Source organism: Triturus cristatus, chromosome 1_1, assembly GCF_964204655.1.
Source record: "Triturus cristatus chromosome 1_1, aTriCri1.1, whole genome shotgun sequence".
NCBI lineage: Eukaryota > Metazoa > Chordata > Amphibia > Caudata > Salamandridae > Triturus > Triturus cristatus.
Genome location: NC_140579.1, coordinates 1,247,084,922 through 1,247,098,853, shown reverse-complemented (window position 1 = coordinate 1,247,098,853; position 13,932 = coordinate 1,247,084,922). Strand labels below are relative to the sequence as shown.

Here is a 13,932-nt window from a genome sequence, read left to right as displayed (position 1 = left end):
AACAGTTGGGTACTGGCCAGCTCCCTGAAAGGTGTGTGAGCTAAGGACCGCCTGAAAAAAAACAGCTGATAAGATGGAGACAACGCCCTTTTATATTACCCTACCATCCAACGCTTCTAAGGCCATGTTCCCCGACAATCAGATCTCTAAATACACCGTGAAATTGGCTAAGCCGGTGGACCTGAAAGGGGATTGGGAGGTGGCCCTAACAGAAATCCAATACCCTAGAACCTGGAATACATTTACAGCTAGTGAAGCTAAGTTTTACATAAAGCGTGATCAGGACAATGTGAACATGCACGCTGGCATACCGTACGGTTACTACCCTACCGTTGCAAGTGTTGTCGATGCAATCAACAAATCCATAGCCGGCATCGAATCATATACGAATATTCATCTGTCTCTAGATAACGTCAGAAGGAAGGTGTTTCTTAAAGCCCCGAGTCGAGGCACGACGTTTAACAGCACCGGTAAATTAAAAAGGGTCTTAGGCACTGTGTTGCATGCGAAAAGTCTGGCGGAACAGGATCACACGTGTCCCGATATTAACGGAGGCTTCTACACGCTCTATGTGTATAGCTATATAGTCGAGGCCTAGAGGACCGGGGATAGTTATGCGCCGCTGCTAAGATGGGTCCACGTACAGGGTGAAAATAATACGATGGTCAATATTCAATTTAATAAACCCGACTACGTCGCAGTTTCTAAAAACCATTTTGACACTATTTCAATTATGAGCTACGATGATCAGTCTGAGCCGGTGGCCTTTAAATACGGGAAAGTTATTGTTAAGCTTCATTTAAGACCGAGACGCGACAGCGGCTATTAATCAGGCATCATGGTGGTCGAGAAAACATACGGGGACCCGTCTATGTACAGGGACTATTACAGAAACCAAGCCGGTTATGGAGGGCCCCCGTACTTTCAAGGGTCGCCTGTTATGTACGGGGCTGGTTTAGGGAGATTCTTCAGGAGTCTGTTTAGAAGAGCTATGCCATTCTTGAGAAGAGGTTATGAAATTGCAAAACCACATGTTAAGGCAGCGGCTTCGAGCATTGCCCAGGATGTGGTTTGTTCTGTTACTACGGCTGTTGCAGAGCGCATGAACAAACAGCCGCAAGAAGGATCGGGGTTGCTGTACACACCACGCGCGAGTGTTAAAAGGAAGCGTCGTGCTTCGAGACTACGCGGCCCCCCCGGCCCCCTATAAAAAAAGACGGAGCTCTTCAAAACGCACTCAGAAAAGAAGAGCTCCAAGACGGAAGAGAGCTGCGAAGAAGAAGAGAAACGGCTCTAAAGTAAATATTTTTTAAAGCATCGTAAACTAAACCATGGCCTTCGTACACTGTGCATCTGGTGAGTGCGCCAAATCCGAACTAGACTTGTTCACTCTAAAACCAACGCAGACGAGCATCGAAAACAGCTTCTTCATGGAGGTATCACCTTTAGCAGCATTGACACCTCTGGCCCCTATAGAGTTTTGTGTGTCGGGGTCCACGGATATGTATTTGGATCTCAACAACACACTGTTGCATCTTGTGTGTAAAATCGTAAAAGCAGATGGGTCCGACATAGCAGCAGCCGCTAGAGTGGCGACGATCGCTTATCCCCTAGCGACCATGTTTAACCAGGTGGACATCACCCTGGGCGATCGAATCATCACACAGAACGATAACATGTACGCCTACAGAGCCTACCTCGAGAGCATTCTAAATTACAGCAGCGACGCCCTTGACACGCAGCTTTCAACTGGGCTCTTCTACAGGGATACACACGCACAGTTCGAAGTCACGGCTCTGGACGGTGCCAATAGGGGTTTTGTAAAACGGGCGGGGTTTGCAGCCGGCAGTCGCCCCTTTGACCTCCTGGGGCGCATACATTCAGACCTCTTCTTCCAAGATAAACTGCTCATCAACGGAATTGATCTTAAGATCAAACTCACTCGCAACAAGGACTCATTCTGCCTCATCAGTGGTGATGCGGAACAGTACAAACTGGACATACTATCAGCGAGCCTGTTTGTAAAGAGAGTGAAAGTGTCACCTAGTGTCAGGTTAGCGCACGCCGACGCTTTACAAATATCGAACGCCAAGTACGCTGTTGAAAGAGTGGGTTTGAAGGTGTTTAGTATTCCAGCAGGGACTCGCTTAACCCAACAGCAGAATTTATTTCTGGGGCAACTTCCCAAACTCATCATCATCGGATTCGTGGACAATACAGCTTTTAGCGGCACCTATGCCTCAAACCCTTTCAATTTTAAACACTACAGCATCAACTACGCCGCGCTGGTCCATGAGGGCAATGTGATTCCTGCAAAACCCTACACACCCAGTTTTATAACCTCCAACTATATCCGGGAATATCAGGGTTTGGTTTCAATAACAGGGAAACATCTAAGGGACTGCGGTGTAGCCGTGTCACGTGAAGGCTATGGGACCGGATACACTCTGTTCGCATTCGACCTGACACCCGACATGGAAGATGGTGGTCACTACAACCTGGTCAAAAATGGGAATCTAAAAGCTGAAATACGATTTACTAACCCTCTACCTGCGAATGTGAACATGATCGTATTCTCAGTGTTCAACAGCCTCATCCAGATCAACCACGCCAGACAGATTTTGTTTGACTATCTTTAAAACAGTTGTGAAATGGACACTGTGCAGATACGGGACTTCCTAAGTCGGCATAAATACGCTCGGAAATACTTTTTAGGTGTTTTCCCTAGCGATGGGCTACCGGCTGAAATAGGCTCAGAAAGACCATGCACCCTGGTCTTTAACACCGATCCGCATTACAAGAGTGGAACACATTGGGCCGCCGTGTTTATAGATAGCGACACGGTTACCGTGTTTGACAGTACAGCAGAGTTCCCTGAGCACCGTATATATACACAGCCCATATTCAAGTTTGTGAAAAAAGTTGCGGAGCGAGTGGTGTTTAATAAACTGAGGGTCCAGGATTTGGTAGCCATGACATGCGGTGAACACTGTATTTATTTTATCAGTAAAATGTCAGAGGGTATTTCATTTAGAAATTTCTTAAATCTATACTCGAGGGACCTTGTTAACAACGATAGTCTAGTTACGAAATATGTAAAAGAAAACACAAGGGCCTCGGTCAGACCTGCTAGAACCGAATATGTAGCTTGTCAAAATTGTAAGGGTTTATAACTTGTATGTGCTTAATGATGAACGTCTACAATAAAAGACAGTGTTTTTAAAAAGCAAGCATTCAGACTTTGTATTTCACTGCTTATTCATGCATCATATTTTATTTTTTATTTTTAAAAAAGGTTTAAAAAGACGCTTGAGACGGTTGTAAAGTTATAAAAGTGTTTATTACAAGCCTGTATGTAAGTTGTGCATTACACTGACAAACTTTGCTGAAGAAATATATGAAGAAAATCAGACACGCTTATACACATAATAGGTACATTTAAAAATTATGGATGAATCCATGTACGGGGTATGGACAAAGGCTTTTTTCGCCGTGTAGATGGTGTCATAGGGGTGGTCCAAGAGGGAGATATCCGTAGGCCTTCAGAGGCGGGTGGCGATGGTGGGAGGGTTGTCTTTAAACTTTCAAACATACGGCGATGATCGTTATTACCAATGAGCGTAGAAGGGATGTTGAGTTCAGCAGCGGCTCGCAGAAAATGATCCCAACCACGCGGTGCATTTTGAGACGTTAGCATTTTCGGGTGCGTGAGCCCTTTAACCAGGTAGTACATGTGCGAACCTACAACCGGCTGTCCCTTGTAGAGAAATTCGCCTCGTTCATTCCAGGATGCGAGGTCTTTAGAAGTTGCCAGTTTACTCATCAGCATTTGCGCTGCACCTCTATGTCTTTGACTTATATTTTTTAAGAGTTCATCAACAAAGGGATCTGGGGCTGACGCAAGGTCCGGCGGTGGTTGTAGGGGTTGAGGGGTATTCGCAGGGGCTGCAGGTTGTTCAGAGTCCGGGGTATATAGAGTCAGCTTGTTTTTCTCAGTATTCCACTGGTTGTAGTAACTTAAAAAGTTTTTAAGGGTGCTGGTGTAAAGGTTTGCCTTGTCGTAGGGGTTTAGATCAGTGCGGTTCAAAATGTCTTTAATTTCAGCATCCAGGCGCAGAGTCTCATTTCTGCGTATATCCCACGCGTTGTCTGTGGAAGAACCCAGGTGGTCCATTTGCTGTTTAGGAACCAAATACATCTTTGTGGCATGCTCCATTACTGTCCCGAGAGGAGGCTTGTAATTACCGGTATAGCAATCCCCAGCAGGTTACCTATAAAACCCCCAGATTGTTTCACCAGTTTCTTCTTTGTAATGAGTGAGGCCCTTTTATTACTGAGCTTCTTGATAAGACTCCTCTTCTTCTTCAGCACCTGTAACTGACTCCATGATATAGGGACGTTGCCTTTTAGGGTGTTTAGGGCTATTTCTGAAATGGCAGCCACTAAGTCGCCAGAAGCAGCGCACAGGATGGCTTTTCTGTGTTGAGGACTGGCTGTAACAAGCAGTTTCAGGAGAGCTAGATTGCGGCGTAGCCGGGCAGACATGGTCACCACCTTATATTATAAAGATCCGTGTGTAAATGTCTCTAAAACACGTCAAAGCTTCTTTTTATGGGGCCGTGGTCTGGTCTTTGGAGTGTAGGCGACTGGTAGCTCGGGGGGAAAAATATCAGCCCTCAGTTTATAGTCTTCTAGAGTTTCATTTTTTAAATCGACCAGCAGATAGCCATGGGGTTTTGCCGTAGCGTCGCTAAAGGCCTCCATGAAGAAGTGTGTGTTTCCGGGGTACATCTGTTTTGCTATGACTGCTATTTGTTGTTTGTCCCGGGGGTTTTTAAATAAAACAAGGTATGAAGCGTTGAGAGCTATAGACCGACTGTTCTTGCCCTTGTAAAACAAGTTCTGTACAATGTAGCATATGCTTAGATTGCGATGATGTGAATATTGCGTAAAAGCTCTCTCTAACTCCGGATGATCACCCCCTTCACGCATAAGGTCATCGACAATGATCATGTTTATATGGGACGGCGGCAGTAGCTCATCATCGTTGAGATTATCTGGTATACCATCTATAAAACGGATATGTGGGAAACTACGGGACAGGGCTGTATAAAGAGGCTGCCAGCAGGAATATAGCCACACAATGTTATTAGGGGTTTGGGATAAAACAGAGGGCGCATTTTCTAAGAGCTTTTTTATAAAATAGCTCTTACCACAGTTTGAGGGGCCTGCTAACACGCAGGAGAAGGGATGTTGCAAACGGGTGTCCATGGTGTGGGGGGTGTCTCTCTAATGGCTCTAATAACCATAAGGGATTGTTTTATAGTCCGCGGTCAGGATCCTTTTATCAAAAACAACGCGCAGGGTTTTATGTAAGGGCTGCGTCGTAATTTCCCATTTCTTTTTGGATCTGACTATGCATGGTTGGTTCACAACTATGGTCTTAGCAGTTTCACAATCGGCTGATGCAGCGTATTCGTGCACCAGATTCTTTAGACTGTCAAAATTGATTTTTAGGGTGTTGCTGACATTTAAGGTTATACCTTTGACCTTCATACACACTTTATTCATGTTTGTGCGGTAGGTGTAGGTCTTAGGTCCTGACGATACGTATTCTATTATATGCTCACCCTTATCGAGCTCGCTGGTCAAATCACCCAGATAATCCCCAAGAGGAGGGTCTTCATCCCCTGGTTTACTCAGAAAAATCACAGAGTCGGTATCATGATACAGACATCGGTCCTGGAGTTTATCCATAACCCTGTAGAGCTCTAGACGGGCGTGGGCTGTAGTGAAACAGGCTATGAAGATATTTATGTTGTTACACGTTGTGGGGTATGCTTTTGTGTATTTCCAACACACTGCCGCTGTCTCGTCATCGATAAAATTGCAGCTGGACACCTCATAACAGGGGGCAAATAGGTACTTAAACAGCTCGTCCGGATCTGTTATTAAGGTCGTATTTGATAGGTTTGTACTCTGTGCGAATTTTCCCCATAAGGAGTTGAGGCAGAGTTTAGCTAACTGGCGACGGGCCGGGTTGACCTCTATCATATGGGGGCGTAAATGTATACCCTCGTGAGCATAGTAGTCATCGATGTATTTCTGCTTTGCATCCTGACTAGTACACCATTCGGGATACCCTGAGGCCTCCTGTTTGTCTCTGAGAAACAGATTAATGTACGGGGCAAAGAGCTGGGTCGTAGTCCTCTTAAAATGCCACACCTCGTGTATCCTTCCGAGCCTGTAACCTCTCTCTAGCGCCACTTCGACCTCGATACTGCACCAGGTCCCTGTGAGCATCCTTTGCTCATCGGTGTGCCTGCAACCACCGGTCTCTTTAAGCAATGCGCATGTTCGACATAGGGGGAACAGCAGCTTACCATCGACTCTGTAGGGTAACACTGGAAAGTAAAGCCGCCTTGGCGGATAGATTTCACATTTAACTAACCCAAAGTATTCCGAAAGGGGCTTAAAGTCTCTATATATGATGGTAGGATGTCCTAAGGGGTATACCTTCATTTTGTTTACAAAGGGGTACAGGCTGGTAAAATCATAGTAGTGTATTTTCTCACCCTCATCCGTGGCCCTGTACAGTTGTATGGCGTTTGTACGGCCTCCGAATAAGGCATCGCGGGGTTCCAAGGGTTCTGGTAAATCACGACTCTGAAGGTAAGAGATGAGCTCGGTGTCGGTTGTTAACATCTCTAACCACTCGTGCTCCCATAGAACCCTCATAGCAAAGCCACATTTTTCAACATACTGGGCCTTCAGCAGAGTACGTCTGTGTAAGTGCTCAAATTTGGCACCCAGAAGTTTGTTAAACTCGTGGGACTTGTAACACTGAGGGCAGCCGTGGTAAAAACAGCCGTTGTATTCAAAGGCCGTCGCCATCCCGTTAATTACAGCGTACCCGTCCAGGTAATAGGGCCCCACCCGGTATTCACCACCCTGCAGGGCGTGTTGAATATGTACGTCTTCCTTCTCAGAGATGTACATGAGCCACCGGATCGAGGGGGTTGAATAACGTTTCTGTTTACCGTTATAGAGGTCTGGCGGCACTAGAGCGATACTTTGAGGTCTTAAAAACATGTGTTTGTAGATGGACATACACATGGATGCCAAAGTGATGTTTTGAAAAGGGTCTATGTATGCGACCTCTTTTATCATTGGAGCCATCTTCAGTTTCAAGACCCGACTTTTCTTTGTCATTTGAGGTTTCTTAGGCTTCAGCATTCTGACTTTCTTAGTCATCACCACCACAGCGTCTCTGAAGAGGTTACACGCTTGGCGCAGGATCATTACATCAGCCTGACAATAAGCTTTCAACTCTGTTTGAAAATGAAACTCTTTTTCACGGTTTTCAGAGTACCATTGTAGAAAGCTCTCTTTCTCGGCTGGCATCATATATTGAACCCCGTAACTGTCAGGAGATGGCATGGGCCCCACATAATTCTGGTTCGCCCATGTGTTAAAAAAGTGTGGAAAATAACCCTTACACCCTGGGAAACCAAAGGCTTTTGGCAGCTTACTCAATTTCATGGGTAGGAAATTCAGAGTGTCTATAAACCTTATTTGTAAATGTCCGACTGTTAACAACATCAGCTTTGAACCCTGAGTAATGAGTTCTACTTGCACCTTTTCACAAATCATATTTTGTAAAATAAAGAATGAGTCGTAGGCTTTTGAGTTGTGGGCCAGCATAGTATACCCTTTGAATTTGGTTTGAATGAAAGTGTTAAGGAAATCACCAACGCACGTTCGGCCTTCAAACTCCCAGCTGTCGTCGGAAGTTAGATGGTGTGCGTAAATATAGTTAGGTTGGTGTACACCCGTCTCCTGTGTGCACTCTATATCAAACACTATGTAGGCTTCGGTTTTGGTCTGGGGCTGGCCTTTAACCATGTAGCAACGATGGTTGGTACCCGCCGCATAAGACGTATGGCATCGGGGGCATTTCATACCTTTGCATTTGTGATCAGATGCCACATACCGACCACACTCAAAACAATCCATTTTAGGGGTGCATTTAACAGCTTTCTTGTGGATGGTCAAACAGTCTTGAGAGCGACAAAACAGCTTACAGGTGCGACACCTCACCTTCAGGGCGGTATCTACGAAGCAACCATCCCTCTGGCACATCTTACAGTGCATTTCACACTGATGACGGTCCTTAGTGCTGTATATATGGTCGCAATGGGTGCACACATACTTGACACCCAGAAAACCTTTAAGGTTTAAGATCCCGTAAAAGTGATTTTCGTGGTGAAGCACATATACGGTCTTGTTCCTCACCGGGCTGCCAGTTGTAAAGTACTTCCAAGAGCCATTGTGATAAAGAACTTTCACCGTCACAGCGAAATAGTTCTCAAAAAGACCTATATCGCCAAAGCCGACCATGCGGTCGGGAGGTATTTCAAGAACCTCATGGGCTTCAGCCGCTCTAGACATGATGACCGCGTCGGTGGTGTTGCGACCCAACAGTAGGCCTACGATGCTGGCCGCCAGACACGTGTTTGTATCGTTGTTAAAGTCGAGCAGCCAACGTTGTTTCTTACCAATTATCTTACTGTATAGCACGCTCTTTAAAGGTCTGGAAACACCCCCCTCACGCCCCCGGACAATGAGGGCTATGACGCGGAAAGTGCCATAGGCGACTAGTTCAGTCTTACTCTGTAAAAGCCTCGAAAGATTTTCTAAAAATTCCACAGCGTCAAACACATCTCGGGACCTCTTTTTGGTGAACAAACGACTGTCAAAACCTTGTCCCTGGAAACGTAGTTGGAAAAAATCATTAGGACCCACATCGCGTAACAACCTTTCTATGAGCGTTTGCACCGCCTGGTGTATAGCTAAAACACCCTGATCGGAGGACCTTATCTGGTGAAGGTTAGCAAACCTAAACTCCTCGTAGTGCTCGACGGCATTAAATCTCTCTACATCACGCCTGTAGCTTCTAACGCTCTCTAAATATACTACCTCTGAATCCTCAGCTTGAGGTATTTGACTTGCTGGGGAGCTTGTTGCTGTATCGTATTGGGGATTCTGGTCCAGTATGGGCTTAGGGGCCCTTTTAACCACCCTTGTAGCACATATTCTGGCTTTCTTCAGTTTACTTATTAAAAGCCGTCGCTGCTTAGCGCTATTAGCCCATTTTTGTTTTTTACGGGTCCATGCTTTTCGAGGTAGCCGACCCCCTCCTATTTGAACAGTCTGGGCTGCACCTAGGGGCTCTGGACTCAAGGCGTCCTCTGTTACAGACCCACCCCGAGGGTCATCTATGCGTTCCTTATGACGGAGTGTTGGTTGTTGTTCAGGCGTAGCTTGTGAAACGGTGTGACGGTGTTCTATGTACTTTTTACGCCTGAGTAGCCGTAAGAAGTGTAGGGACTTTGTCAGGAGTGTTTGTACTTTACCGCGGTATTTTGATGTGAGGGTTCTTTTATTAAAACCAGAGGCCCTGACATTCTTCAGGGTGTGTAGCTGACCTAGTCACGTCTGTATACGCAATATGTCCGATCCCGCTTCCTGACACGTTTGGAGGATTACCCTTTTACAGAGGTCAACCCTTTGCAGTATTTTCTGCTGAGCCTCCACCATGACCCTGGCACCACTACCACCCAACCCCAATTTTAAGGTTGCGGTGTTCGCTTGGCGTTTTAACTTCCTGACCGCCATTTGTATATCCTTTACATGCGCGTCTAGTACCGGTTTAGGGTTTATAGAGTCATATTTTGGGGGGTGAGGGCTGAATACCGTGTTTGGTTGTATAACAACCTTTAACAAACCAGGGTCTTCTCTACTGACTGCATCCCCAACAACCATCTGTAACTGAGGTCCTGGGGGTATCATAGAAACAGGATCCCAGTGCGAGCATCCTGGAGCATTGGGTGAAGGGACCTCGCTATATGACACCTCCATACTCTGATTTGACCAATCATCCCAACCCGTACTGCAACCCGTACTGCTATGGGTGTGTATAGTTGGGGGGGATACAGGGTTTACACACCCCGAGGGGCTTGTTGGGTTGTATGCACCCTCCGGGGTTGCAGGTGACATGGGGCACGGCGAGTGTAAATGCCTGTCGTAATAATCAAGGGTGCTACCGTCTAAGACAGTGGCCGTGAGGTTGTCTGGCGTATGTGTAAATGTTGGCTGCAAAACCCCGGTGTCTGTGTTAGAGAGCCCCCCGGACGCTGCTTCTGACGGTCTAACAAATGTGTCTACAGAGGTTGTCATTGTCACGGGGCACCCCATGCTGCCGGTATAAGGGGCTCCTAAAGGCTGCCCCTTGTCAGACACATTGTCCCTAAACTCAGAAGGCGCTACTACAGATGGTTCCAGGGTTTGGGTTATGGGGCATTCCTCTACAGGCGCCACCCGTTTTATTTTTTAAGCTATAGAGGTCTTCAGAGGGTGGGATGGGTGCTGCGGTGTAACAGGATTGACTAAGGACCCTTCCGATGCTTCTACTTGTAACGCCTGGACCCTTGTTTATTCTTAAGATATTTTCTTGAGAGCCGGTTGACTTTAGGGGTTTGGGGTTGTAAAAGGGCTTCTGCAGGTGTCGTTACAAACGATGGTTCCTTAGAGAGTTCGGGTGTATCTGGTTCATTTACCTGCTTAACAACATTTTTTAATGAGAGATCTAATGGAGTCTTTAGGGGTTCGGGGGCCAGAGGTTTCTTGCTGAGGTCTAAAGGGTCTGCTAGGGACTCCATGACCAGCGACTTCTTCTTGAGGTTTAAAGGACCTGCCTGGGTTACTGAGTTCGACTGTTTCTTCTTAAGAGCCGGTTTGCTTGAGAGGGGGTTCCCTTTTGAGGGCTTGAGAGGGTTCAGATACATAACGGATGCGTCGGTTCTCTTCCGTATGTTTGTGTAGTATGTGTAGATCTTATTCTGGCGTACACGCCTACTCACACCTTTTGCCGCAGGCGGGGTGTTCAGGACAGTCTTTGTTATATCAGCCAGCGTTTTTGTTGACCTCTCAGCCTTATACGCATCTTCACCACTGTTCTTTTGAACAGCTCCTAGAATGTAACATAAAAAATATATATTAGAACAATAAGGATCCCGTATAAGATGTTTACCCTACCCATCGTAGTACACCGGGTACTACATGCCGGTGGCCCCCATTGTTTGAGAGAATACAACCCCGAGAGATCGTTTTCCACACTTTTTTTTTTTTTTTTTTTTTTTTTTTAGTAAAAACACACCTTTTATATGGCGTTTCCCAACTCCTTTCTTTGTCACGGGTCCGTCTTTAGATGCGGCGGATTTTCTTTTCCCCGACCTTTCTTTTGGGTGCTGCGACGTCTCTTGCACAAACACGACATCAGGGGACCCTGTAAAGGGAAAAAAATAAGCATATTTGTAGTATAAACCGGCCACAGCATGCTCCGCTGTGGAGTGTTCCTATATTTCACATTTGTGTTTTCCCGTGTCTTAGGCCTTTGAAAGAATGAGGGCCTTTTTTTTTTTTTTTTTTTGTAAAAACACACCTTTTATATGGTTTTTCCCAACTCCTTTCTTTGTCACGGGTCCGTCTTTAGATGCGGCGGCTTTTCTTTCCCCCGGCCTTTCTTTTGGTTGCTGCGACGTCTCTTGCACAAACACGACATCAGGGGCCCCTGTAAAGGGAAAAAAATAAGCATATTTGTAGTATAAACCGTCCACAGCATGCTCCGCTGTGGAGTGTTCCTATAGTTCACGTTTGTGTTTTCCCAAGTCTTAGGCCTTTGAAAGAATGAGGGCCTTTATTTTTATTTATTTTTTCTGATTTACCTGTAAGTACAGGGTTACCCAGCACATTCAGAGACATGTCTTGAGACCACCCGCGTCGATGTGCATCCTCAAGAATCTTTTGTAGTTCGGGATCCAGACCTATAAAAACACACATACATGAGAACTACCATTGGAAAACCAGAGAGTCTAAGACAAAGGTGTAAGAAACTACTCCGAAGTAGACATCTCTAAATACATACACCTGTCTGTAGGGCGTGCATTTCCTCGTCTGTGAGGATTAATTCTGGCAGATCCTGCATCTGGGTTGAATATAAAAACGGCTGTTTTAAAACCACACCTCATAAGCAGGATATTACAGTTACATGCAGCTTAGAAAACCCAAAATACACATCACATAGAGACACGCATCCTTACACCTGGTATATGTAAAACATCTAGGAATATGTTCCAATGTTTAGGGGTGTACAAACTGTAGGCATGACAGGTCAGACCCTTAGCTAAAAGGGCTGGTTAAAGTTTGGGAAAAGCATAAAAATCAAAATTGAAAACAAAACCTGCGCATTTATGGTATTGTACACATTCTTTACACTAGATAAAATGATATAACCCTCTCTAAAATGAGTATTAATCACCGTAGTTACCCCGGACATTTATTTATTTATTTCATTTTAACCTTGAAGCAGCGGAAACAATAATCAGGGTATCTGATGCATTTATAATAAATAACCCCTAAGCTATGGGCGGCCATTCATGTTTTTAAAATATATATATATATATATATATATATATATATATATATATATATATATTCATTTATTTATTTATTTTTTGCAAGTACTGTTTCTGACCGTGTGTCCTGCTATATGATACAACAAGTAACATTGTCAGGACTATTGGCTTTGTCACGGGCTGTTAGTTGCATAAGGTAGGCCTATTGGCTTTGTCAATGGTTGTTAATTGCATAAGGTCAGCCTATAGGCTTTGTCACTGGCTGCTAGTTGCATAAGCTAAATAGGCAGCAGCTCCGGCGTGTATATTGTTTGCTCGTGATACTTGCACATTTGTCACTATTGCCTCATGTAACATAACGTTTGCTTTTGTAACATGCTCACTAGTAATTTATCTTCTCATGTGTCATCACTGTTCATACTGTGAAGCGCTCTGACTTCTACGGGTAAAGTCCGCGCTATATAAAAACACAATTAAATAAAAAAACTATTCTGTAAACGCCCTGGGATGGGAAGGGAGGGGGGATGGGGGTATCACGGTAGCTTCCACCAGGCGTTTGCGAAGGCCGAGGCCGCCCCTCCGTGATGTCATCACAGGGGACACCCCGGACGTCGCGGAGGACCCTCGCAAATGCCTCGAAGGAACTCCCGTCGGCCATGACACCGCCGCCGCCAATGGGATCCCCGTGGATGGGGCTCATGAAGCGCCCCCCACCGCCTCACCAGACCCAGAGCCGGGCCCTTGTTAAGACGGCTCTGGGGCACTTATTTATTTATTTTTGCCTGGTGGGCCGCGAGCACTGCACAACGGCTGCCACAAACCCCAGCGCGCCCTCACGGTACATAAGGGGCTGGGACTCAGGGGCTGCAGCAGCACTCGAACACCACCATCCCACACGGCCTCCACGGGGGGTTATGTTTTGTATACTTCGGGGTCTCGCGCCCCGCACTGCCCATTGGCCCCCCGATGCCTCTGATACCCCCACCACGCCTGCACAAAAACCCCCCAGAGCAACGCCGTACCCAAGCGTGCTCTAGGGGATTCAATATTTAAAAAAACTGTCGCAGCGCCCACGCCTCCAAGGCGCCGTCGGAGCCCCAAACAGGCAGCAGCACTCGAACACCACCATCCCACACGGCCTCCACGGGGGGTTCTGTTTTGTATACTTCGGGGCCTCGCGCCCCGCACTGCCCATTGGCCCCCCTGATGCCTCTGATACCCCCACCACGCCTGCACAAAAACTCCCCAGAGCAACGCCGTACCCAAGCGTGCTCTAGGGGATTCAATATTTAAAAAAACTGTGTCGCAGCGTCCACGCCTCCAAGGCGCCGTCGGAGCCCCAAACAGGCACACACTTACCCCGGAGCTCCGCATGGAGCACAGCGGGCTCCGGGGGCTTAAATTTAAAAAACAACGGAGGCCTCGCGCCCGCGACCCCCAAGGAGCCACATGATCA

The 13,932-nt window shown here is 46.4% G+C and overlaps 1 protein-coding gene across 1 annotated transcript; it reads right to left on the bottom strand.

Annotated features, from left to right (window-relative positions):
- Nucleotides 1-5,298: 5,298 nt before the first annotated feature.
- Nucleotides 5,299-10,847, bottom strand: LOC146871905 (uncharacterized). Its single transcript, XM_085649535.1, has 4 exons — nt 10,620-10,847; nt 7,159-9,288; nt 6,576-6,843; nt 5,299-5,786 (listed from the first exon to the last, which is right to left on the bottom strand). Exons 1-4 carry the CDS (start codon nt 10,845-10,847, stop codon nt 5,299-5,301), a joined length of 3,114 nt encoding a protein of 1,037 aa, XP_085505661.1.
- Nucleotides 10,848-13,932: the final 3,085 nt, after the last annotated feature.

Excerpts from the sequence above, each read along its gene's own strand:
- LOC146871905 (XM_085649535.1), bottom strand. The coding sequence starts at position 10,847 with ATGTATCTGAACCCTCTCAAGCCCTCAAAAGGGAACCCCCTCTCAAGC. Across the intron at positions 9,289-10,619 it reads TAAAAAATGTTGTTAAGCAG|GAACGCATAGATGACCCTCG; the intron begins GTAAATGAACCA and ends CTCCGTCATAAG. Across the intron at positions 5,787-6,575 it reads GTACAGGGCCACGGATGAGG|CCCACGCCCGTCTAGAGCTC; the intron begins GTGAGAAAATAC and ends GTTTCACTACAG.